At 38.8% G+C, this 27,624-nt stretch overlaps 1 protein-coding gene across 1 annotated transcript in view; it reads left to right on the forward strand.

The window, feature by feature from the left end:
* Positions 1–24,363, forward strand: part of ANKFN1 (ankyrin repeat and fibronectin type III domain containing 1) — a 65,382-nt gene extending 41,019 nt beyond the window's left edge. The window contains exons 9-18 of the mRNA XM_075720023.1: positions 2,322–2,421; positions 3,593–3,725; positions 4,347–4,463; positions 8,216–8,431; positions 10,556–10,722; positions 12,149–12,299; positions 14,085–14,253; positions 17,722–17,888; positions 21,222–21,441; positions 23,567–24,363. Of these exons, the coding sequence (XP_075576138.1) occupies positions 2,322–2,421; positions 3,593–3,725; positions 4,347–4,463; positions 8,216–8,431; positions 10,556–10,722; positions 12,149–12,299; positions 14,085–14,253; positions 17,722–17,888; positions 21,222–21,441; positions 23,567–24,363 (2,237 nt within the window). The remainder of the gene's footprint in view (positions 1–2,321; positions 2,422–3,592; positions 3,726–4,346; positions 4,464–8,215; positions 8,432–10,555; positions 10,723–12,148; positions 12,300–14,084; positions 14,254–17,721; positions 17,889–21,221; positions 21,442–23,566) is intronic.
* Positions 24,364–27,624: the final 3,261 nt, after the last annotated feature.

Genomic DNA, 27,624 nt, shown 5'->3' on the forward strand with positions numbered 1-27,624 from the left:
TCCATGTTTTTTGGCTTCTAGACACACTATACTGTAAAACAAAAGCAAATAGCTATGTAGGAGAGTTTACAGTCTCCGTCTAGTTTTACATTATTTCTTTTGCTGTTGGCCTCTGCAAATCTGTGGACTGAACCCAAACCGCTGAATAGCCCAATAACGTATATTTCACTTGTAATGTGCCCTCTTATTTCAATGCTGCAGTCTCTGGGTGTTTTATGCAGAATTATGTTGGTTTGCCTTCAGCAATTTCCTCCTCCATTCCCTCCATCCTTAATATAGAAGAAAATAAAAATTGCATAATTAGAATGAAATTTATATTCCTAAATTGGTCTTAACCTTGGAAGAAGGAAACAGTACGACAGGAGGTTTCATCTAGCATTTGGTTTACATTACTGTAATATATTGAAAAAAGTTCACAGTAAAATAAAAATTATCTGAGGAGTTACAGATAGAAAAACAAATTAATTTTTTTTAAAGGAAAAGAAAACTAAGATCAGTTGCATCAAAGGAGCAGTCATGGATTTGGATGAGTTTGTTAAAACTAAACTGAACAGCCAGCGCATTAGAGAATATGCCATGGAGAACAAGTTTGCACTGGAAAGACAATGGATTTGATGATCTAATAAGTCTCATACATCTGAATTGTATGATTTCACCCCCAATAGAACCTCATTCTCTTTGTACTTGCTGTTCAGCAGAGTGGTAATTATTGCTAACAATGTGTCTTCTTTCTGTGGTTTTCAATCTGCAAATTATGGTGCAAATTTATTCATCATTTTAAAATATGTTGAGCATTTCCACAGATGAGGTTTTGACAAAAGCAAATTTAGATGTTCTTTAAATGTTCAAACTTAGAACTTACTAGGGAGACACAGATAGACACCTCCTATTTTGCATGGGAGGTAAGTGGGAAATATGTTACTCTGAAAACACCTAAGCAGACTGATTAGCAGCTTTCAGCAAACAGTTCTTCATGAGTCATATTTTTCCCCACTGGAGAAGGGTGTCCCTCAAAACGTTTCACACTTCAGTCTGGATGGGTTTCCACGCTTCATCCAAATAAACAGTCAGATCCTGGAAAACTGAGATCTAGTTTCACAGTTACATTTTTCTTTTTGTCTTTCTCTTCAGATCACAGTAAATATCTGAAGAATTAACTCTTTTTTTTAAATTAAATGTTTCTGCTGTTTCTCTTACAACAGCATTAAACAGGAGGGACGTCGCAAAAGACAATGCAAAAAAACTTCAAACGGTTTTAAGCACCCGTTCTTTTTAAATGCCATATGTGGACAACAACAACCGACAACACATTATACATTATACAATCCTGCATGTTCCTGACTGCCATCTATTGGCATACCCTCTAAAATCTGCTTACAGGTATACAGATGGACACAGCTGTTTCGCAGAGCTTGCGCGTTTCAGTTCCCACTGGAAGAATTTTCTTTGGCTTACAAGGAAACTCAGGCCATGCATGAGAGAAGGGAAGACATTAAGTTAAATTCATGAAAGTGAAAAATAATACAATGTATAAAAAATTAACCACATTTTTTAGAATATTGGGCAAATATTTGAATGTATACAATTCTTCTATTGAGAGAGCTGGTCTAGAGATCCTTGCAGGCACACAGCAGGTCTCAGCTTTGACATGAAGTGAACAAATGAGTTAAACACCTCTTCCTTGGATTCCAGATTACTAGGGAGCAAATGTAACTGTGAAAGCTCTGAAGCAATACAGGTGAGTGGAAATTGTTGTGATGGGGGGAAAAAAAAACCAAACAAAAGCACATGCATTTAATGTGATACAGAGAAAGATGAGGGTCAATCTACTTGTTTCCTTAAAGCTTTTACTTAGGTTAAACTGGTGATGCTGTGATGTTACTGATTGCTAGGGCGCCAATTATTCAGTTCTTAGAAGCTTAAGGTATATATGGACAGAAACCGAGGAATTACAACACCCTAAGGTGTTGACTGATGGTTTGATTCTCTTCTTGGGTCTTTGAGACCACTTGCAAAATTCATATCCATTTAGAACATTAAGAATAAGTGGTACTGGTTCAAGCTATACTTTGCCTAGGAGCAAAACATTTTTACCAAGTCTGAGTTTGCTGCAAGTAAGGAAATTTTTTGCTGTCACTAAGATAATGAAAATACAAGCAAAAGGTTGTATCTGAGCATGTTTGTAAATGTTCTCTTTTGGAAGGAATATAGTGGGCACTGGCTGAAATTTAGTATTGTGGTTCAAGAGACAAAGGCTCTGTATGAGATACTAACTGAAATTTAAGTGCTGGGTTTGGTTTGCTTTTTATTTTCTGTTTTAGAAAGTTCTAAACTACAGAATGCTGGTCGCAAGCAATCAGTTTCCAGAAGCCTGAAGCACCTTTTCCATTCATCGAACAAGTTTGTGAAGACTCTGAAACGGTTTGTCATGCATTTTACCTCCCAAACATTCTGAGTTTTAGCCAGCAGTTGTTGCTCTTATGTAATAGTGAAAAGCACCTTAGAAATATATGTGACGATTCCACTACCAATGAAACAGCAATCAATCAGAACGAACCTGATAAAATCACATACATGTAAGACTGGTGCAGCTGATAGGAAAATAATGCTCCAGTTCCTACTGAAATCAATAGAATCTTCTCATTGTTACTGTTGGAAATGGATTTGAATTGTAACAGAGTGAAATATTCTGTGCAAACACAAAATGCAGTTACTGAGGTATTCTGGAAGTTCTGCCTTTGTTGCTGCTCAATAATGAAACTATGGTATTTATTTCATTCATAATATAAAATGCAGGGCTCAGATAACACGTTCAAATAGTCCACTGGCAACAAGCAACACATCCAGAATTCTCTAACATCTTTAGCTAGGTTTGCAACCCAGTGTGACCCAAACAACCCTCCGCCTTGATAATTTGTTTTAGCAAATGGAAGTTGCTTATGCTGGATTATTTCTTCTTTCATTGCCAGGAGTGTTCAGTTTGCTTTTTCTTCTTTGTATTTTGATAAGAGTTTGATTCTTTCAGAAGAGCTCTCCAGAGTCTTTAAATTCCCTAAGGCAACTACTTAACGTATGTAACTAATTGCAAGGGTAAATATTGAAAGGAATGATCTCTATAAACAGTTTTGCAGATATGCTGGCCAAATTACACTCAATTACACTAATGTAAATCCATAATAACCCGCCTGATTTCAATAGAGTTACTTCAGGTTTTCTTTGAAGCAAATGAGGGCAGAACTAAGCCCATTAATAATAAAAAATTTTGGTAAAATTTCTGATTTCTAAAGGGCATAAAGCCTCTATTCTGTACTGTTTACTCTTGCAAAATTCTTACTAAAACTGATGTCAGTGGCTTGCACAGATTCATAATTTCTTAGATTCCTGTAGTCTCACATCATCTAAAGTGATAAGCCTCCCAAATATTTTTCAGAATTCACTGGCTGAAGTTGCATGAGCTATATAACACAGAAGTTAAGACCAGATGATTGAATTTGTCTCCTCAGAACTTAGTAGCTATGATTCTTTGACTGAAGTTTGGCATGGATGTGAATAGACACGAAAGGTGTTTGACAATGTTTCCTTCTTTCTTCAGGGGACTCTACTTATCCGTTATATTTTTTTACAAAGACAATTTATTAGTAACCAATGAAGATCAAATCCCAATTGTGGAAATTGATGACTCTCACAGTAGTTCAGTTATGCAGGATTTCCTGTGGTTCACAAAGGTAACGGGAGCCTAATTTCATATATTGCTTGTACAAATTTGTTGCTAGCAGTGCATAGGCCTTAGCTCATTATTCTGAGTATATGAAATGACATAATTAAAAAGCTAAATGATGAAGCGCTTTACCTTTCACTCATGTTAAAATGCAATTTTCACAAACCATTTATATGGGTTAAATTCTGACTGGGTCACTGACAGTGGCACAGTTAGCTCTCTTAAAATGTATGATCCTACATAAATGATTGCTACTTGGGTACATAAAGGTTTCATGAAGACTTAGAGGAAGAGCCTAAAGAAATAAGTAGAAGTTTTAAAGTTGGTATTATGGTTATGCCATCATTCAAGATAACTTCACGCTAGTTTTTATACCCCAGAGAACAGTAAATCAATTTTACACAACAGTCTAAAAAGCAATTGAAATAGGTGTATGATGTTTACAGAACAACTTCTGTGTCTGATTCAATATCTGTTCCGTGTTTATCTAGGCAACTCATTGCCATCCACAGAAACTCAAAATGAGCAATGTTGACTGATTTTTCCAAGTCCAAAATGCTTTTAGTTTCATTTCTGTTTTTGTCAATGCTGAGAACAAAAACTGATTGAACTGGATGTATTTTTGCAGTTGTCTTGCATGTGGGATGATATCAGATGGCTAAGGCAGAATATGTCTATATCCGTGTCCTCATCAACAGCACTTCAAGCCAGGCAAAAGATGCTTTCAGCAGCAGCACAGCTACAGGTTGGTTGTATTGCATATTTCTAGCTATTAACTTAGTGACTTTCTGATCTCTAAGGGATAGCACTGCCAGCTGTCCTATGGTTCACCACTCCCCACTGGCCTGCTCTTTGGAGCAGCGTTATCATCTACAACGAAATGAGTTACTGAGCCTCTCTTGCCAGCTGGAAGGAAGGAGTTACATTAAAAGTAAAGAGTAGGAAAAAGAGGAAAGAAACAATAGTGGCAGGCAAAGAAACAAACAGATACGAACCAGTAAATAATGACCACAGATAAGCCTGTGGGTTTGCACATTGGGAATTCAAGAGTTATAATCCTAATATTTGCTGCTCAAAAGCCTCTTAGAAGGCCTATTCATTATTTATTATTAATATATTAATGAAGCATTTAAACTCTGGGTGAGATTTAGCACTCCCTTGTAACATATGGGAACCTGCAGCAGTAGGTAGCCTCTGTCCCCCACAGCAAGGACAAGTAGACTGCTGAAGTTGCCAGAATAGTACTCTTGATTCACCCAGGGCTTACAAACTGCGCAAGTATAGCTTCTAGGGCAGAACTACACTGTTTGACAAACAGGATGGCTATGCTGTTGTGGATTGTCAGTGGGGAAATAAAAATCAAACTTTCATTAAGTTCTTAATTGAGCTGCCAAAATTTTTAACATTAAATGTGCCTTTGTGCAGAGAACCAGTCAGAGACCTATTTAGACCCTTAAAAACAGAGACTAAGAGAGGTCAAGTGGTGCACAGATCTTGTGTTGACCCCTCAGCACAGTGGTAAGGACAGCCGCACTACACGCACTATTCATATCATGTTGCTAAGGCAGAGCAGTGACTCTCAGGATGGTTCTGTTCCAACCTGTGCTACAGATACAACCTGAGTGGTACTGAACAGGCCACTTTATCCTTCTCTGTTTCGGTCCACTATTTGTTATGCAAATATTAATTACTCTTTCTCCAGCAGAACATTTTGACATTTATTGTAAAGCTTTTGAAGAATGCATTTCATGATAACATGAAATCTCTAGCTGGAAGGCAGACACTTTCATAAAATGTTTCCTTTTGGGAAAATACATTTTCAAAAAGATGTGTGCATGACTCTTACAGAAAAAGTATATCCAGGCCTCACTTTCTCCTATCTTTTGTTTGAATGAGGTCACCAAAGCCTCCCCAAAAAATCTATGGTACAGTCATGGAATTAATGAAGATCTTCATATTGCTTGGCTCATGTATTAGCCACACAGCCATCCCTCTTGTTATTGCCAGTCAATGCAATAAGCTAGGTTTTATAGCAGCTATGAGAGCCAGATACTTTGTGGCCATTATTAAGAATATCCATGTGGGGTTTGTTTTACATCTTTTGGCAAAGCACACTGTACAGGAGAGTAGCCTTCCTGGGCAACCACCTGTCTTGACTGATTTCCCCAAAGTGTCCCGAAATATATGGAATGCCAGTCTGCTGTACCTTTATTGGAGGACCACCTGTGTTAAGCAGCAGCTGCTTGTCAGTCCTTTAAGCTGTCACTAGAGAAAGTCTGAACTATATCTGCTGAATGTTCCCTCTGGCGTGGTTATCTCAGCTTAGGTAGCTTGTATTCCTTTGGTCAGCTCAGTTTCATTCCCTCTGTGCAGATTGCCTTTAACAGAGCATTGCTAGTATGCAAGGACTGCACTTCAAGCTAACCAAGATTCCTAGTACATTGTGTTATTATTTGCCAGCAGAGATGTTAAGAGCAGAGCTTGATGCACAGAGATATAGCAAATGTGTCCATGTGGTATATTGCTCTGTGGAATTTCTGGCAAATTTACTGTCCTTAACATTTGTTCTGTTAGCTTGGTCCCCTGATGAACACAGGGATTGTCACCGATCTGCCAGCCTCTAACGGTGTGTGGCCTAATGGGATCCACCAATGGAAGGATCTCAATAAAGTTTATATGGTTGAATACATTTTATTGAGGAAGTTAATAGACTGACTCCACAGGAATTTAGGACAAAATGGAAAAGATCAGTGACAACACAGCAGCTAAGGGACTAGATCAGTAGATTCAGAGGCAACAGGGACTGTAATTTTGCCTGTCGTTACCACTAGACAACTAAAGCAAACAAAGCACAAGTGATGGGGTGCCTAAACTTTTTTTGGTATGTGAATTAGTTGCATATTCATATTAGTAGGTACCCCCATTCTCTGTGCTGGAATGCCATTCAGAATAGACAGACAGTGACAGTAAAGAACTGTTTTCATCTAGGCACATTCACATATCGCAGTGATTATTATGACAACTAGGTGGCTAACATCTACCTGCAATGATTTGTCCCACCTGTCGACACACAGATTAATACAAAATGTGTACTCAAAACACCCCATGTTAATCAGTGATGGAGGCTAACCTTGAAAGGCAGAAGAGTTAAAAAAAGAAGAGGGGAGGTGCTATATAGACGTCAACAGTATGCCCAGGAGAGGGACACATAAAGCTAAAATAGCTAAGTTATGCCACATAAAGGGCAGTCACTGTGATGACTACCTAGAGTTCATAAACAATTTAATAATACAGTTTATAAGGAAATATTGCCTGCTAAGTACAGATAAAAATTCAGGATAATCTATCCGTTTATAATTTCATTAAGTTAATGTACAGCACATCCCTAAACGTACAGTGTGCTACATTGTGAATTCAAGTTTTCATTTTAAACTACCCCCATCCCTATCCAGCTTACTGTAGATCTCTTGAAAAGTTGCAAAATAACGAGCATATTTTAAATGTTAGGCATTTTTCTTTAAGACATCTGGGAATCTCTTCAGTGGCTGGTCACTGGATTGAGTGTGTTTGCACCTATAAGCAGATGCCTTACTGTGTGAGGAGAGGGATTTTCACCAAAATATGTATTTTATGTGGAGTCTTTTAAAATTACTTTTCTTTAATCCTCACATATTTTCCTGGAGAGCTTTGCCCTGGTAGTTTGTTAGCTTCTGCCGGTTTTGTCTAGCACATTCTTGGTATCTGAAGTAAAAGGGTCCGCATCTCTTCAAATTCCTCTGTGTTCCTTCACAAACACACCCCACAGTTTAGCTCCAGAATTATTTACATTCAACACACATATGAGGGCCTCTTGCTTTTGTTGCTGAAAATAATCTGAATAATTTTAAAACAGAGAACAGAAAATGGAAATTACAGCTAATGACCCTAACAGAAAATGTTTGAAGTGTCCAATATGAATGAATTGGGAGTAGAAGAAGAATTTTGTATCATCTCTGAGATTTGGTTACAGGGAGGTTAAGATAAGCACCTAGCTCTTCAGTAAGTTGAAACCAGAAGGGCTTCATTGATACCAGAGGAATCACCCCTGGACCAACACTGAGTGCTTTTGAAAATTGCATCCTTCATCTTCACATGACTGGGCAAAAATAAGAAGTTCTGTTCAAATGAGTGAATTACTTTGCAGTGTTTCCTTTTACAAAGGCATTGGGTCGTAATAGTCTTTCTGATGTTCTCCATTAAATGTTGGACTAAACACTGCTGGACCAAATACATTGGAGGATCCACCAATTCAATCCACAAACACAATCTAGGGAAAAACTTTTCCTTTTGCCACTGAATGATATGTCTGTAGGGCAAGGGTTTGAGAAACATTGTGTGTCTAGTGTTTATTGAAGTCAGAAGGATTGGTGCCAATGAGCACAAAGTTAAGTTTCAAAAAATACCACTCTCCTGATATGTGATAAATAACTTTCATTTTGTAATTTGCTTGTTTTCTAGAATTTGCTGGGAACTCACAACTTAGGCAGAGTTTTTTACGAGCCAATCAAGGATCGACATGGCAATATGCTGATAGTTACTATAAGAGAAGTGGAAAATCTTTATTCATTTTTTAATGGCAAATGGATGCAGGTATCCAAACTACAAAGCCAGAGGAAATCCCTTTCAACTCCAGAGGAGCCAACAGCATTAGACATCTTGCTTATAACAATCCAGGTAGTGCTTTGCTTCTCTTACTGTATGTTATTTGCTTTTGTAAAGCCTGTGCCAGAGCCATGATTTTTGGAAGAGTCTTGTAGAATTTTGGGCCTTAATCCAGTGCCCAATAAAATTAATGGCAAGGCTCCCATTGAAAGCAAAGACTTATATTACTTCCAGTGGGTCTGGGATCAGATCCTTAATATGTAAAATATCCATCAGATTCTAAAGAAATTACTTCAAAGTCCTAGCAGAGAATAGTACAGTTTCTATCAGTTTTGGGAAACCATGCTATAGAATTCTGTAGGAAGGGACATAAAAACCTTTAAAATTCTCTGGGATGTTCTTAAGCACCTATACAGACACTTACAATTTCTACACTCCATAAGATTTTTCCATCCAACCTTGAACACTAAATCTAGGTTTAAAGCTTTACTGTCCTACTTAATAAACTTGTTCTGTGGGGTTCAGAATTCTTGGAGCCTGGTATAGTTGCTAAATAATTCTTTACTGACCATAAGCCCCCTTTAATTTCTGCGTAACGTGCCCCTGAACTTCACAATTAGAAAAATACCAAGGTAAGGATTGATCTTAGAAGTTGCTTTGCATAGTCAGTTCAGTTAACATCGAGAGCCATGGGTTTTCAGCCCTTCAAGAATCAGAGTATCTGTAAACTCATGTTAAACGTAGATAGTTCATGTAAAGATTAATATATGTTTTGCGTAGGTAACAGCAACCTATTTCTCACAAAATGTCAGTAGACAATCTCTCTAAAACTCAGCTGCATAGTTACCCAAAATACTACAAGACAAATCATTGTCTTACTCCCTTCCTTAGTAACCTCAACTAGACGATGACTGCTGTGGTTAGTTTTTGAATTAGAGGCACTTTCTTGGGCAGAGACTGTGCTTTTCGTATCGGAAACTGACAGGCAATCAAAATATACATTACCAGGTTTTAGAAACATTAAAAAATTTCCAAAAGACAATAAAACTTACCTGATCTATGTTAGATTTAATGTATTAAAATGTGTTAAAGGTGCAGAAAAATGTCAATCTGGGCAAAAGTTTTATATTAGGAAACCCAAAATACAGGCCTCATCAGATTTCCAGAGAGATCCTAGTGGAAAAAATGTTCCCCTAATGGTTTACACATTCCTATCTAATGCCCACCCTTTCTTCTATTACTTGTTTAATCATCGAATGGGTATTTTGTTCGTGAAGTGCTTGTGAAAATGAGGGTCTAATTGCATTGGTCAGAGCCAAGCATAGCACTGGCAGATAATTTGATGGTTCCAAGAGTAAAGGCATAAGGCCAGGTGTCTTAATCCTCACTGACTGCAGAAGCACACATTTCTCAGGATGGCAGTAGACATCGTTTTTAGGGTAGTTTTGGGGGACTGCTATACATAGCCTTAAAAATGTCTCCTGGCTTCAGCAAATACACCATCATTATTAATTCCTTCTAAGCTCTATTTGTTGATAAAGGTATTTGCTCAGAAAATACAGCCATTAATTAAACTTTGCAAACCACCAAACCCCATGCTCATGGAGATCATCCTGTTGATGGCAGGTGATACAGAACAGGTTTTTGAGATGTCGGCTGTGACTCTACATGCATTTCTTTGGTGACAGGACTGGCTTATGCAGCCCAGGTGATAGCTTTTTCCCAGTGCTGCTCTGCTCCATCTGTGTAGCTACACACCAAACATGAACCAGGGAACTGCTCTGGCTGAAAAATGACTGCTCCTTTTCCCGAGTTTTTTTTCAGCTGAATCAGTTCCCTGACCCAGCTCACTGCTGAAATGATCAGACAGGAGTGCAGAGGTGGGTGTTATTTAAGCTAGTTTAAATACTACAGTTGTAGAAGATTGAAACCTCAGGTTTTTAGAGCCAATTCCTGCATGGCATGGAGAGCTTAGAGAACTTGTGTACGGCCTGAAGTAAAAAGTTGTCCAAGTGCATCCAAACTACCAGAGATTATTTATATGCTTAAGCATGTGCCTAAATGCTTTGCAAACTGGGAACACCGTTGAAACAAAAAGACGACTGTAAAAACATTTGTTGCTTTTTGATCCCAAACTCTTCCGCTTATGTGGAAAAAAAATTGGATTTTTATGTAGGACTGTTTCTTTTAAAACAGGACATACTTTCCTATCACAAACGAAGTCTGCAACGCCTCCCTCCCGGCTTGTATCTGGGTTACCTTAAACTCTGCAGTTCTGTGGATCAAATCAAAGTGCTTGTGTTGCAGAAGTTGCCTAACATCCTGTGTCATGTTAAAATCCGAGACAACAGCAATGTCTCCAAGTAAGTGAATAGATGCATATTTGCACACACATATGTAGAGAGAGAACATTTGTTTTAAGTTTGAAATGACTGATCAAATTTAAATACTAAGGCAATTTTGCCATTGCAAAATTGTAGCTGCCAGCAAAGTTTGGCTCGGGTGTGTACCATCACAGAGATCAGCACTGAACTAAACTGGTGCACCTGTGTGTTTCCAGCAATCTGAAGGCCTATCCAGAACACATACATATAAGCCCATTAGTTTCTAAGGACAGTAGTCTGTGGTCGCTCAAATTCTGCACAGAGGTAACGATCTTCCATATATCTGTTAGGAAGATCATTATCTGGAGCCGTGATTCAGTCTCCAGTGAATTCAATGTCACCCTTTCTACTGATTTTCACTGGCCATGGGGTGTTGGTGATTTTTCTGTGTACTCTCTTGTGTAATATCTGGTTTCTCACTCTAATCCACAGCAAACACAGCCATTAAAAACACATATTCAGACAAATGCTGTCAGCCATTGAACTGCTGTGCTTTGGGAAAGCCATTTTCCCCTTTGTCCACTGCTTCCCTTATCTATTGGGCAAGTGCACTTATTTGCACTTCCTAGTCCTTGCCTCGTGGGCAACACATTTTATTGGCTTTTTCCTGGAGCTTTTTGATCCCACATCATTTCAGCAAACAGCTGATAATTTTGCATGAGGAAAGAGGAACTGGATATTTACATGGATAACACAGATGTCCGGAATGCAGTAGTTAATACTGACAAAAATTCTGGAAGGAATAGGAAGCCTAATGCTTCAGGGTTTATAATGATCTCTGACTCTTGAATTTTAAGATCAGATCTTTATTTAGGAGCAAATTGTACCACATCTATTACTCATCTTGTAGTGGGGTTTCCTGTACTTTTTTTTTCTTTAATGTTTGGTGCTGGCTGCTTTTCAAGACTGGATACTGGGCAGGGTGAATTAAGGATTTGATTCAGAAAGATGATTCCTATGTTTATTAGGTCTAGAACGGATATATGTCGAGCAAACTAGGAAGTTCTTTGGCTCCACTGAGTACAAAAGAGTCTGTTACAGAAATTAAACTTCCTGCTAATTGGCACTGTTGTCATTTTCAATGCACACTTTTTAAAATAGTGTGGTAGATAGGGAATGAAATGAAAAAGACGACCTGGAGTGAGAAGCCTTAGTGAAGTATTTCAAAGGCAGTTGGACTTTCAGAGGTTTGCAAGGAATGTTCAGCCTGATGTACATGTGCTAGAAAAATTAAACTTTTCAGAGTTAGATTTTTAACCACAAACAATCAGGATTGCACAAGTTTAGAATGTTTTACTATATGAGCATTAAACTATCAACAGATCCCAAATGCACATACACTGAATTCCTGCTTGTGTACTGAACTTTTGTTATATTTCTAATTTTAACTTGACTCAACATACAGAGATGAGTGGGAATGGATCCAAACACTTTCTGGCTCAGAATCTGTGGAAAGTATGGATCATACTTCAGACTGCCCTACTCAATTGTTCTTGTATGAGCTCCAGATGGCAGTGAAAGCTCTCCTTAAACAGATCAATCTACCTCTGCATCAGGTATTTGCCTTTGTGGTATTTATCACCTTCTTAAAAACTGATTTTTAAGAATACAACTAAAAGCTACAAACTGTGTAACTTGCAAGTAGGGATTAACTGTTAGGGTTGCAAGAAAAGAAGAAGAGAAGTTTTGTATTCAATTATTCTAAGGTGGGGGGGGGAACATCTTCAATAAACCACTTATTTTCCTGGATATTTAAACGTACAAGGATTAAGAGACAAATTTTCAATTAGCTTCTATTTTTGTGTCTGTTAGTATATATGTGCAACTCCAGGCAGGTGCAAATAAGCACTTTTGCATGAAACCAGCAGTTGCCAGCACCTTTACCCAGCTGGCAAAGAAAAATAGGTATTTTTCCAGGCAAACTGGGCAATTGACTGTTCTTTTGGAGGTAATAGTTGAAGGTGTATGAAAGGCCTGCTGAAGACACAGTGTTTTGCTATTCTTTTACACACAGATAAACGTAGCACTTCTAAAACACATAGTTCCAGACCTCCAGATTGCTGTGGGTGAGGAGAGGTATCTGGCTTCTGGCTTTACATTTAGGTACAAGAAATGCATATGTGAATAAATAAAGAAGTCAGGGAGGATAATCTATGATGTGAAAGATCCATGAAAAAATAAGCTAAGGAGTTTGTTTCTTGTTTACATGAATTCCATTTTATTTTGGTCTACAAGTGTAAAGAGGGCTTAAAGTAGAAGTAAATCATCTTTATATTCACTTCAAGGTCTGTTTGTGCAACTAGAAAGATGTGACCTTAAAATAAATTAATCTGGTTCTACAGTTCTTGATTTTGAAAGGTTTAGGCTTTGCTTTTAAAAAGGAATCCATCAGTGCTGCACCTTCTAGCGTGGGAAGAGCCAAGTAAGACTCAAGTAAATCCAAAATTAAGACAGATGGTGTGCTGCCTTGTGGTCAGTCACTCTAATTCAATAGGGCTCTGTACAGGTCTCTCTGCTAGTGTATTTTCTTGAAGGTTATAGCTTTTGTGCATTTTTTTTTTTTTTTCAGCTAGGGACTAAAATATTTAAATCACTGTGCAATATGTTCCTTAGGCTGCAGTTCAGCCAAGCATTTAAGCTCATCTATTGTGCACAATAGATAGATATAAACATGACCTTGCAGTTAAACACGGTTGTAAATGTTTTGATGACTCAGGACCAAACTTCTATGTTAATTAATTGAATTTTTAATTCAACAGATTTATTTATGTATTTTTATTATTTTTGTGGTAAACAGAATCATGGACAGTGACACTGGTGCATACCCAGGGTAAAATGCAGTGCAGCACACAGCAGCTCTACAGCAGCCTCAGGCCAACTCCTCTGTGTGCCATTTTCTCTTGCTGCAGCACTTGTTAAACCTTTTCAGTGCTGTGTTGAGGGAGAGCTGCATATTTCTCTTAACCAACCCTAAATTGAATCTTAAAGGTTTTTAATTGAATCCATTTTCATGTTTTCACATAATTATGCAATCATAATCTTGAAAAGCACATGGCATGTGATCATTTTCTGCCTAATAAGAAACATAAATGTTGTTTTCAGGGGGGTTGTGCCTCTGTGTGTTGTTTTAATGTGGAACATTGCAGCTTTAAATCTTTATTTTATGTAGTGACATGAACCCACATTTAGCCCCCCCCCCCAAATATTTATGTTTTATAAAAATTCCGAGCTTGATGTTGTGCAAATTTTCTTTAATGTTTTATATCATTTGGGGTGTTGTTTATATAAGTGCCATGTTGTAATTCTCTCCTATTTCTTCCCCTGCGCGTGTCCCTCTACAGGCTAAGCACTTCCGTCTGTATACACAGGAGGTGTTGGAACTGGGTCACAATGTCTCCTTTCTTCTCCTGCTCCCCGCCTCAGACGACGTCTGCACTGCCCCAGGACAGAATAATCCTTACACCCCACACTCAGGATTTCTTAACCTCCCTCTTCAGATGTTTGAACTCGGTATAGTAGCTTGCTTCACCTAGAAATATTAACCCAGTCTCCTTATAATAAAATCACAAAGTTGTATCTGTTTTCCCCCTTGTCCCAGTGGAGAGTCAATAAATCACATGATGGCTTTGGCAACAACACTACCTATAACTGTGTACAAGTTATAGAGGGAGCAGAGCAGTTAAAGCATATACTGTAGCAATCGTTATTGAAATGCAAAGCATAAAGCAAAGCCCACAGTTATCCAGTATGTGTCTATAAGCTTATTTGGAAGATGATGGTCTTTAAAAAACAGAACCAAAAAGTTACACATAACATAGCAAGGTTGGAGTGTGAAAGAAGATGCAAAAAACCATAACTCTAAATTGTCACAAGAATAATCTCCAGTTTTGTAAAGGAGAATTTTTGCAGTTCCTGATTGCAGATAGTCCTGCTCAAGGTCTGACTCCCTCACAACTTTGTGAAAGGTCTGGGTGGAGTTTCCCACGTGAGGGTCATCTTTTTGCTTGTGATTTCTGGAAAAATGCAGGAGACTCAGTACTATTGCTGTGGTGCAGGAAAAGCCTGTTACTGTGAAAATGCCAAAGCACTGGACTTGAATCTATTTCTTTAGGGAGCACATCCTGTGCTGTAGCAGATTCAGCCCTCTTGTTCCACTGCATTGCTGACTGGGTAAGAATTCTGCAAACCAGAGTTTTCCAGCTGTTTCACAGAAGGCATAAGATGCTTTAGCTTCAAGGTCCTCTATTTCTCATTTCTTCTTCTTTGGTCCACAGAGAAAAGTTCCACATAAAAGCGGCTCATAAAGACTTAATAGTTCTTTTTAGAAAGAATATTGTTAAGTATGGGGACTGCTGAGCCTTACACATTAGTCTCCTCTGTTTCCTTCTGGCCTGTAAAACTGGATCCCTTTCTTTTCTCTGCCTTGGAGAAGAGAGAAAGATATGAGCCAAAACTGATGGAGTCAGTACACAAGCAGCGACTACAGAACAGGTCTCTAGTGGCAACTGTGTCCTCAGTGATATCTCTCTCAGGTGTTTAAGTGACACCGTTACAGCGCCATCCTATTTCCTATATATATACACCATTGCTAAGTGCTGTTAGAGTCACTAATGTAGGAGAACGATGATTAGATGTTAATGGAGGGTCTTACTAGGACTACATGTCTGCAGTCACAATAGATCTGTGACCTACCATCATCCAGCAACACAAATTTCATTTGGATCAGGCAGGAATATACGACTGTGTTTATGCCACATCAGCCAGAGCAACAGAGTGGTGCCTGTGACAACTTTAGTTTTTTATGCTGATTGTGGGAGGACAGATGACAGCTGAGCTGCCATAAAATCATGAGTGGTGCAGACAGACAATACATGAGCTGGTGTTGTCTGCCAAGGAAAAGCTACCCCTTCAAAAGAAAACTAATGTAATTGAACTAGAAGAGTTAGTTCAGTGCTTTGGGTCATATGCCCGTGGCTGCAGTGCCCTAAAGCCGGGCTTATTATCTTCTTGACACACAACACTGAAGTCTACGGTTAGACTCTGTGTATTGAGCATATCATTGCTCTGTATGAGAGGTGACTGCTGCATTCACTGTGCTAATTAATGCATGAAGCATACTCATCTCTGCTGAAATTAATCTCTGCACTAGACGTTTTGCAGACGATTTAACTCTCATTATGTGGTACACAGGCCGGGGGCAGGAGTCATTCTCGCTTCTGGGACACAGTTTGCATCGGGCTGACAAAGCAATAGGCACTGAATGGGATGATGTGGTGCAGATAAACATGCAACAGAGTAATCTCTCAAAATGCATTCTGGGTGCCGACCTCTCTGTTTAGCAATGTTGCTGCAGTGGGAAAGCGTTTCATGGTGGAGAGAACAGTATGGAAAGCTGAATTTTACTTTTGAGTATTTTTTTTTAAGTAAGCAATCATCTGGCCAAAGGCAGATGACATTTCTATATGACTTATTATATATGTATCCCTGATGTTCTATAAAGTGACTGTGATTCACATCTCAAATATTAGAAGCTTCCATTCCCCATTAGCTGGTGGCTACCAACTATATAATTGCATAACCACAAAAGACTATGTTGAAGTAACATTTGTTAAAGTAACATTAAAGGGTCTGACTTAAAACCACAAAGGCTAGAAACTTCAGCACTGAAGCTGAAACCGCGGCTGTAATTCACTCAAGAGTCCACCACATATGGCATATATACTGTAAGACCACACACTATTCAGACTAGATCCCTGCAATATCTAGGCATCATTGGGAAACCAGAAGGTAGAATTCTTTCTTTCACTCTTTTTTTGTGGGATTTCTATGTTCAGATTAGGCCTTTATTGTTATGCTAATGGTGTTTCTGTGATTGGATTTCTTAGTTTGAGTAATTCTCAGTTATTCTTATCATGTTGTTTGCAAGGGGTAGGTAGATATGTGACACTGTTTTTATTTCTGTTTTAATATTTATGATAAGAAGAATATATGCAATTTACACTTGAAACACCCTGAAAAATATCATGCTACAATCCAGAAAAGTAGCAGTAGTAAGCCAACAGGCATTCGCTGCTATAACAAGATCACGCTGTATTCTTGCATTTATTGAAGCACCAATGAATGGGGAAGTCTTTCTGAAAACTTGTTCTCCCTGAGCAAGTGTCAGTATGTCTGCACTGCAGTTTGCAGAGATAGGTGGTAAGTTTTGCCCAAGCAATTGCAGGTTCTGGAAGAATGTAGCTTTAAGAGGTCCGGTAAATTAACGTTTGTGAAGCTCTGTAGCACTGCAGCATTTCTGTCTCTGTTATCTAGTTACCTCTTTTAGAGGTAGCTCAGATACCTCTGTGCTACTCCGAAGTCAAATTACACAAAGCAAAAGGTCATTTCTGAACTTTCTGTGTTACCCTTCTGCGTGAGAGTTCAGAGGGTGATGTGCGATAACACCTAAGAGTTTTGTTTCACCCAAACTGTGATATCACTGAAATGCTTTTACTGCTGAGTCATTCACATTTAAGTTACTGATTTAAGCCAGCCTAGCCCAAGAGAAAGTTATCATTCTTCAAAATGATACATTCTTTCTGAAACACTCAATTAAAAAATAAAGATGAGTTCCATTTTCCAGTCATGTCACCACTTTCTTGATAAAAGAAATCATGAGCTATAAAAGCCTCAGAAACAGCCTTTCTGATTAAAGCTATCAAGGGCAAAATAGCCTCTGGAGTTGCATACTAAGGACCTGATTATCCCTTCACTTAGATATAAATTAGAAACGACTCTTTTGAAATCAGTGAAGTTACAGAGTAAATCCAGTGTAAATGAGAGGAGAATTAGAGCCGGTATTATTTATTTCTAGCTTAAAGTAACACATCCAGAGAGTTGGTAATTATATTTAGTAACATTTGTGTTCTGAAAGCTAAGGATTTCATATTTCATAACCAGAATATAACAGTGTTTCCTTTGCATTTGGTCTTTTCACAGCTCATTTTTGCTGTTACAAGGAAAAATTTATAAGCCTGTATTGCCGCCTTTCTGCTGTCATAGAGCTGGACTCTCTGAAAACCCAGCAATCCCTAAGGGAAGCAATTTCAGACAGTGAAGTCGCTGCAGCCAAACAAAGACACCAGCAAGTTATAGACTACATACAGGTAATAGTCTGTTTCTGACTATTCCAAGGAGATTTTAAGGTGGCTTTCTTAAAAATTGCATAGGGCTGTAATTTGAAATCTAAATGGAGAATTATTCACAGACGTCATAAAAAGAGCACTTGTATCAAAAGTGCGATTCTGGTTTTATGAAATTCAAACCCAGAACATGATTTCCTTAGTTGTTGCTTTTATACAAGGATTTTTATGGGTAAAATCAAATGACAGTTATACTAGACTGTTATAAAGAAATGTGTCAGTCTGCTTGTAAAACTTGCTCCCATCTAAGGTGAGGTAAGCTAGTACCATGCTTGGGCGTTCATTTGTGTAATAGTTTTTCTCTGTCTTTGTGAATTGAGGATATCTTTCACCATGACAGATCACCAATTAAAAAAATTAAAATGAAAATTCAGACTAGGTTGTGGAGACAATCTTCATCAACAATATCACAGTGAAGAAAGCAGCTCTGCGTTTAAGATCGCAAGCTAGCCCCAAAAGCATCTGTAAGTCTGTCCAGCACCATGCAGTGATACTGCTTCAGTCCCCCAGTGCAGAAGGGTCACAATGTTATCATAGTTGTCTGTCTTGCTTATTCTTTGTCTCTCACACTGATTTTCCTGTACTGTTCCCAGATCAGGACTTTACCTACTCAACTCAGGGATCTTTGAACCACACCCCATTGTGCAGCGTAGCAAGGCCTGTCCTTTTGCAAACTATTTTGGCAATCGGTTATTTATAGATAAAACACATGACCTTTGCAGAGTGCATCTATGGACATAGTTCATCTGTCCTTCTACAAGTGAGGTGCAGATAAGTCTACAGCTTATATTCTTAATATTCAAGCAACCGTCTGTTGGAATAGGGGCCAAGACAACCATTTATCCCATTGATAATATGTTTGGCCCTCCATAATTATGAACAAGATGATAATATTTTTGTTCCTCTTTGCTCTGAATTCAGATCCCCTTTGCCTTGTCCACTTTGGAGCTTTTGGCAACCTGCAGAGGGGCAGAGAGGAATGTTCCATTGTACTTTCACTGCTCAGTCATCTCCTTCCTTCTCATCTTCCCATTCTCACACTCAGAAAATCTAGCTTTTTCCCAGCATGCATGAGAATTTGGAAAACTTTTATCCTTCACATCAAAAATAAGTATATGCATATTAATATGCACGCACTGTATAGACAGTTCCGTGTTCCTCTTCTCCAAAGTGTTTGAGTCACATATATATGCTGGGAAAATACGGGAGAACATTTTAAACTTCAGTGTTTTGTGCTGAATTATTGTGACAGTGTATTAGCCTTGTTAGGTTTCCTCTCAAATGAAAACCAGCTGTATTCCACCTATTGGCAAAAATATCTCAGCCCACCACATACCGCAATCTTCAGTGGTGACCACAAAACCGCAAAAGCATTTGTGTGATCCTAGATCTAAGACAGTGTTGAAGTCACTACACAAACCAAACATTGTAAAGAGCAAGGGAGTCTATATAAATGCAGTTCTGAAAAGGAGTCAGAGGGCAACTGAAAAGTAAAAATTAAAAAAAAAGAAAACAAACCAGCAGATAAGGTACTTGGAATCTTTACCAGAATGTTACACAGCAAGAAAAGAAATCGACAGACACTGAAACTAAAACTGAAGTTAAACTGTAATTTATACAGCGTAATGCTTCAAATGTTCCTAAATTGTAAAAGAACCACAGTTCATTAAAATGATTCGTCCATTAAAATGACTCGTCCATTATCCCAGGAGACACTGCAGAATGGCATCAGGGAGAAAACCAACAGGATTTGCATTTTATTAAACTGCATGCAGTATGATTTTTGTTTGGGGTTGAGGGAGGATCACAGAAAGGAAATATAAAATCTCCAGAATCAAACAGGTGAGACGTTTGCGAACTGGCATTCTCTTCATGGAGCTACACTGAAGTCTTGAAATGATGTAGGATTATGAATTAATCTCTGAACCATTTGCTATTCTTATCAGTGTATATTCTTAGCTCAAATTAACTCAGTGGCAAGGCTTGCACTGACATCATTGGAGTTGGGATTTCACCTTTACATAAAAATGGCCATACTAGGTCAAAACAAAGATCCATCTATCCAGCTATCCTGTCCCCAACACGGCTCATCAAGAACTACTCTAGCCAATCTGGCATCTGCAGTATCCTTTGGCAATAAATTTCACACTTTGAATGCACATTTTGTGAAGAAGTATCTCCAGCTAAGAGTACGTGCTGGAGAACTTGTCTTAGAATATATCAGTCTGCAGACTCCTTTTCACTGATCCATGTTACTTTGATAACACTCACTGCATAAAATACCACTCACTTTTGCCTATCCATTTACTGAGCCAGGGCTCTCATTCTGCATTCTTGCAGAATGTAGCTTGTGTAACTGCAAAGCAGTTTCCCTTAAACACTGCAATGTTAATATGAAGGCTCACTTCTTCAAATGCAGAATGTTCTGTAGGAAGAGAAGTGCAAGGGAAGTTCCAGAAAGGGTACTGCAGCAGAAGAATATTATACTCACAGCTACTCTCATTTGCTGGTTGCAGCAACATTTGCTCAGTCATCAAAGATCTTGAATTGCGTGAGGATGTTAAAAGCGTTCCATTATCAAGACTCTCAAGATCCACATTAAACAGCATCTTTCCTCTTTGCATAGGTACTTAAAGCTATATTCTGCTATTGATTTAAGCACTTGTCTCTTATTGTCATCAACAGGCGTGTGTTAGAATTGTCGTAGTGTAGATTTATACTATTAAAAGGCATGCAGACCAAAATTATGGTAAGGGAGAACACCTGCAGTTTGGCTCATAGCTGTGCTTCAACCCTCCATGTATTTATACCCTTCCACATGTATGTATATTCTTCTTCTGTTAAAAACTAGTTTTGACCTGAGCACTCTGCTTTTGAACATAATCCTGCGTTTGCAAGGATGCTCAAGAAGTCTTACTTTCATTCCAGTACAGAATAAAACCAGCTTTCAAGTGTGCTAGAAAATTGATCAAATTTTTTACTCCACCAAAAGACAGTTTTCATTTTCTTTCCATGTCAGAGTTTAGACCTGGATTCACGCCTCCTAACTACAGGTTCTTAATTGAGGTACCTAATTTGAGAGTCTAGTGGCCCCAAGCAGCCTTTGCTGTGGTGGAGAACAAGCACCTAACCAAAGGCAGTTCCGACCACCTAAATGTGAAGTGTCCTGTCAGAGGATCCTGCTTCTCTCTGTTGGCAGTGACTATGCACCTACTTGGGCACTTGAAGAAAGTACACACTTAGGTAAAATTAATACACAGACTTAACTGTACTTCTTCACCATTTTTTTTTCTACAGCAAATTGATGAGATCTGGAGGGAAATGAGGTGGATCACAGAAGCGCTGCAGTATGCAAGATACAAGCAGCCAGCAGCTGGCCTACCCATAAAGAAGCTTGTGGATCTTTCAGAAGAACACTCGCAAAAGAAAATCAGTTCAACCTCTTCACATCTAGACTGTCTTCCTTCACCTCCCCCTTCACCTGAAGCTAGAATCCAGAGGAGAAAAGCTGTGAGTGGTAAGAGACTTTTTCTTTGTTCATCAAGCAAAATCTTTGAATTCACTTTTAATTATAACAGTTCTTGTATGTCTTTTTATAAAAGGAGTAAATATTTTCCCATACCTGCCAAGGTATTCTAACAATCGTTTTACCAATCATTTGCCGCTGAATATCCTGAGATCCTTCTACAATCTTTACAATCATTTTTTGTTTTCAACTACTCAGAATAATTGCTCATCATCAGCCAACTTTGTCACCTCACTGTTCCAGATCATTTAATGAACAGTTTGGAAGGGACAAGTGCTATCGCTGACTTCTCCACAATGTCCAGAATTAGTAAAATCCATCCATACTGAAAGCTGACTACTTCATTTGTTGTCTACACCAACAATCTGTTATTAATATATGGAGGGATCTTTCTCTTTATCTCTACTACAGCTTCATTGCTTCAGAACCTGTGTTAAAGAACCTTGTCAAAAGCTCTTCAGAAATCTAAGGATGCTTGTGTACTAATTGTGCACGTGTTCAGAGTTTTATTAGACTGGTGAGACATGAGTTACTAAGCAAAAGCTATTGACCCTTTCTCATCACTCATGTATCTATCTATTCTTCACCCTACTTTCTAATAAGTTGTCTGGAATCTAAGTCAGACTTTTCCACAGCCTCCATTTGTTACCTTCTGTTTCTCTGATATTACAGCCATTTTCTTTCCACACTTTGAGAGTTCCTGTTCTTATGCTCCTCTTGCTTTGTGTTGATAGAGCAAATTTTAGTGCCAATAGTCCAGTTTGATTTAACAGTCCTTTTCACATACCTCAGTGTTCTCAGTGTTTTAGACAAGCACGTTAAAACACAGAATTACACAAATAACTACCCACCTCATTGACCATTATTGCTTCTCTGAACAGCTGGAAAATTAAACTGATGAAAGAAATGGATCACAGCAAATCAAGATGAAACAAATTAAACAGTAACACCTAATTTACTAGCAGAATAAGGACTTTGGAGAAAAATGTAAACCACATTGTGCTGAGCTGTCTTTAAGCAACGAGTAAATGAAACAGTAGAAACAAAAGCAACAGATGCTGCGTTAAACAACTGCCATGACCATTTTGGTAATAATAATTTGTTTTTTCAAATTGGTGGTTTTATACATTTAAGAAAAATGAATAAATCTACTCTGATTGGATTAGGTTAAAAGAAAAGAAACCCAAAAACGATGGTGCTTTGATTCACTCCATTACACAGTGATGTTCTTTCTCAACATCTCTCCCTGAGCTAATTTTTTCCCTGTATTACAGACCATGAATGCAGAATAATCCTCAGCTCTGGCACCATGTAACCTAGAGCATTATCTTGTCCTGTGTGGGCTTGATTCATTATTGCTGTGCTATATAGTAATTTACACTAGGTCAAAGTGAATAGTCAGCACTGTATAAAATCTGTTTTTTCCTTGGATCTAATATAAACTATCCAGGGCAGTGGAGCATCAATCCGTTCTACCACATATGCCGCTATTTGTAATGTTATTGATCCTTCTGTAGCCAAAAGGCAACAGTGATTTCAGTGCCAGAGTGAGTTTTGGTCAACAAATTCACATTTGAATTGTGTCTGCTTTGGATTTGAACGTACGTAATGCAACTGATGGGCAAAAGGGTAGCTTTTGTTCATCTACCTCCATGTCTTGCGTCAAGCCTCTTACGCACCCATACAGTTGTACAGAGGTGTAAATCTGGAGTAACTCAGCTGACATCTTCAATAAAAACAGAACATGGATTAGAGTTTCTCTCTCTCTCCCAAAGCTCCATCTCTATGAAATTTGGTGAAAACACAGTAAAAGAAAACAGATCTTTTCAGAACTTAGTCCCAATAAAAATTCCAGTTCTTCCCTGTACTTAATATAATAAATTAATCCTTTTTGGTTTTCCTAATTCTACCACCACCTCTCTAACACATCTGTAAATCCTCCCTGACTACTGTCTTTGCTGTCACCTAGGCCCATGGACAATTCCGCAGAGGAAACACACATACATTTTCAGAATTGTAGATTTGATTCTAAATTAGGGAAAAAAATACATAAATGACAGTTAGGCAATTTCTCTCCTGTGCTTGTCTTCTTAGCGTTAATCAGTTCTCTTTGCAGATTCCCAGCCCTGCTCAGATGAAGAAGGCTGCTCTGAAGTATTCCTTCCAACTGACAGTGATTATGACTCCAGTGATGCATTAAGCCCCAGAGAATTAGACCTGATTTACTCCTCCTCACATGACATATCCCAGCAGGCAGGCAGTGGCCTGGGTGGCAGTGCACCTGATGTTCTCCAAGTCCATGACATGAAGCCTTGCCTAACGCTGAAAGAAGGCCTGGCAGAGTGTAGTGCCTTTGATACTAACGCTGAATGTTGCACAGAGTATATGAGCAACCTAACAATGTCAGGGCTTACATCGAAAAGCATAGACAAGTCCTCCAGCTCCAAGCAGCCATTGAGCTTTTTAGGGAAAAAAAAGCTAGGGAAACATCAACATTACAACTACTTCAGCCGGCACCATCGTTGGCTGCGTGTGCACAGCGAGACACAGTCTGGCTCTCTGTCTGAAGGCGTGTATACTCAGCATCTCATGAGATCTTCAGATTTGTCTCAAGAACCTACCTCCAGTGAGCAGTTAAAGATTCCCATCGATGGGTCTCGGAGCACTTTCTTACCTCATGCATCCAGCCTTCCAGAAGATGGGAAAGGCAAATATGAGGAATCAAGGCAGAATGTCCATAGGATACATGTGGAGCCTTATAAAACAACATTTCTGGGTGAAGAGGGCAAGTCCTGGGCGATAAGCACACAGTCTGTAGAACATAGGGATGTGCACAATGCTATGCAACCGATAATGGGTCCAGATGACCAGTCAGGTTCTGCTGTCTCGGAAGTCTTCAGCAGCACACTTTAACCCCAGACTTCTGCACTGCTTCCCATTGCTTCACAATGAGATAGTGAGCATTATGCATATAGGGCCGTACTTTCAAATCCACTTGTAAAAATCCAGCTTCTGAAATGGCAACCTGTGCCACTCAAAAGAATCCTAATCCTTTGACTTCATCGCCAGATTTCTGGTCTTACAGGGGTATCTGTCATGATGCAAGCATTATTATTGGCATCTGCAGTTTTGCAGGTAGAGTCGTAACAGTCACCACATAACAGAACAATCTGTGGCTGCAAATCTAGTAATCAGGTTTTGCAGTTCTCTTGATTTCCGTATATCTCTGAGCATGCAAAATTTTAAGCATGAGTGGTTCTGCCTGCAAGTTAGCAGAAACTGTAACATCCTTGGTGTCGTCATGTTAGGACTGTGTCCTAAACTTCTATTAACCTGTTTTCCACCATTTCCTATAAATTTTTCTACTTCTCAGCCTTCTTGAATGGATTTAGGTTGCATATAACTAAAGTGCTAACTGGTCTAGTAACACAGTTAACCCAGAGTTTTTAGCCACTTACAGAGAAATGAAAATTCTTTCAGTATCTAGAAAATGCAGTCAACACCATCTCTGAATGCTGTCAGAGCCTGACATAATTATCACAACGGGGTTTTTTCAGGAGCTTAGATTTCAAGTTATATATGTAGCAAGTTAAAATAAAAGCTTAGGAGGTGAATCTTTGAGGTCAAGAGCAGGCAGAATGAGGCCAAGTTCTGAAGGAATAATACACAGGGTCTAAGTGAGATTAAAGCAAAGCTTGGTCTTTTCCTCTGCCCACCACACAAGAGCACATTTCTTTATGTTGGAGGCACTCTCATACACCCATTGGACAGAAATGCCCCTACTTTTGTTCCTGAATATTCACTGTAAACTTCAGGGGTATTTGATCACCATGTCTGAAACTGGGATATTCTGGCAACTCACATTAGGGAAATTTGGGGTGCAGTTTGAATCTAAGATTTTTTTATTTGGGCCACCAATAAAAATTAATATCAGAAGGAAGGTAGGAGGTGGTGTTTTGGCATGCTGCATTTGTCTAAAGGCAGATCACAGTGAGTCATGATTTTGTCCTTTGCAACCAGGATAAGACTTACAGTGCTAAAGAAGATGATCTCAAAAATCAAATCTATATTAATGAGAACCATAACATTTGAGTCACTAAGAAATGAACTAACGTGGAGAGAAACCCCAGCTGTTGCACAAGCTTTAATTTTTCTTAAACAGTTCTTGAAGTTTAATTTTATAGGCCACATTCCTGCTGGTTAAATTCCCTCACTCCATGTTTGCGCAGCCTTCTACCTTTCAATTTTTCAGCCTCCAGGTGGATACATTCTAAGGCCTCCAATAAAGAGATTTGAGTTAAATAGTTGAGTTTACAAGTCCTTGAGGTAAAGGTAAGGATTTGGGCCCATGATCTGTGGTCCTTATTAAAACAGCACTTCCATAACCCCAGTGCTATTAAAATCCCTGTGAACTCAATCCATAAATTCAAAAATAAATGTTATTCACTATTTTATGCTTGGTCACTATGTGGAAGCCAAGAAGAGTCTTTGCAGTGATATAAGGGCACAAACTTTCTATAAGGGATTTACATTTGTAACTTCTCCTTTTGGGAGAGGCAAGTTAACTTTTTGCACCAAAAATATTCATTCATCACCTGATCCAAAGCTCAGTGAGGATGGAAAGAGTTCCATTCACTTCCACAGGCTTTGAATGAGACCCATACTGAAAATTCCTGTGGGTGAGAAGATGTGGGGGGGAGCAGAAGCGTCAGTGCCAATTTGCAGCTAGAAGGACATAGATTGTATGTTTTATGCCACATGGAACTGCATGGGGAAAACCTGACTCACACACCATAGAACCAAACAGTGATGTTTTACTGTCACTGAAGGCAGTAACAGCTTGTTACATTAGATTATGTTCATTAGCAGAAGGCTTTTTACCAGGGAGAGCCAAAACAATGTAATGCTCATATTCAGAAGTCAAAATAATTCACATTGTTTTCTAGTATACACCACCTAGCCCAGGCCCCCCTAATCTGTTTAGCCTCTAAGTAAAAATGCCATAAACCTGTCTATTAAAGAGTAAAAATAACAATATGCTGAGGCCATATGTTTTTGCAGGAAGTGACGAGATAAAACAAGATGTTCCTAAATGAAACCCACCTTGCTTTGCTTTGGCTCTTCAGGAACAGTGAGGGCAAGAAGTAACAAAATCTACAGCAGAACAGGTACACACTGCGGGTTAGATAAGGATGTAAAAATCTCTGACATCTCCTGCTGCTGGGCTTTTCCAGAAGCAGTCATGTATCTAATAGAGCTGGATTTTTTACTGGTAGAAAGGGCTTGACTTGATCATAATCTTCTGTGCTACGATGGAATCTGACTCTGGGAGCGCAAATGCCAGCCACAACCTACCCCATCTGATCTTAACCTTGTAATATGGAAGTAGTGTTTACGCGATGTCCAATGGGCCATACTTCCTTGATCCTATTACCTCTGGATTGAGGTTCTTCCACATACTTTAGTAGTCCAATAGTAATTGCTAGTTCTGACTTTAAATACTTCTGGTTATAAAGCACTGAATTATCTTTTGGTAGAAATATGTGTTCTTTATTCAAAATTGCTATCCCTACCTATTCAGTGGGTGACTGAGTAAAGCAGCTCCTTAAAAGAATAGTAATGAACACCCAGAGGTAAAAAAATAGTAGAAAGCGGTGCCTTTCAAGTACTGTCATAAAACTAATCATAATGCTTCTGCAATTCTCTTAGGAAGATCACTTGCACATTTCACAAGCAACTATCGCAATTCAGAAGAATCCTGCAAAGTACAGCACTGTTATCCCCACTCCACAAAGGCACAAGTGACTCTTCTGAGTAGAGCTTAGAGTAAAGGCTCACAGTCAAATTAAAATTAGGAACTCAGACCTTTGCTTTAATTACTAGGAACCCTTTCTCCAGGTTGAGCTAGAGTCCCCCTCCAAGGATTCTTGCACAGAAATGGGAAATGCTGTGGCTCAGAGCCCACAGCATACTGGAATTTCATTAGCCAGCAGACAGCTCATTCAAATGAGCCTGTACCCACTTTACATCAGCTGAAGCTCTGCTCTAAAATGGGTACCTAGGCTTTGCAAACTTCTGGATCTCTCTCTCTCTTACTCATGTATCTTGCCACAGCACCTTTGTCCTGCATTTTCCAGGGAGTATATTTCCACCTGGGCTGAACCCAGTCCCTCC

This window comes from Pelecanus crispus, chromosome 12 (genome assembly GCF_030463565.1).
Source record: "Pelecanus crispus isolate bPelCri1 chromosome 12, bPelCri1.pri, whole genome shotgun sequence".
NCBI lineage: Eukaryota > Metazoa > Chordata > Aves > Pelecaniformes > Pelecanidae > Pelecanus > Pelecanus crispus.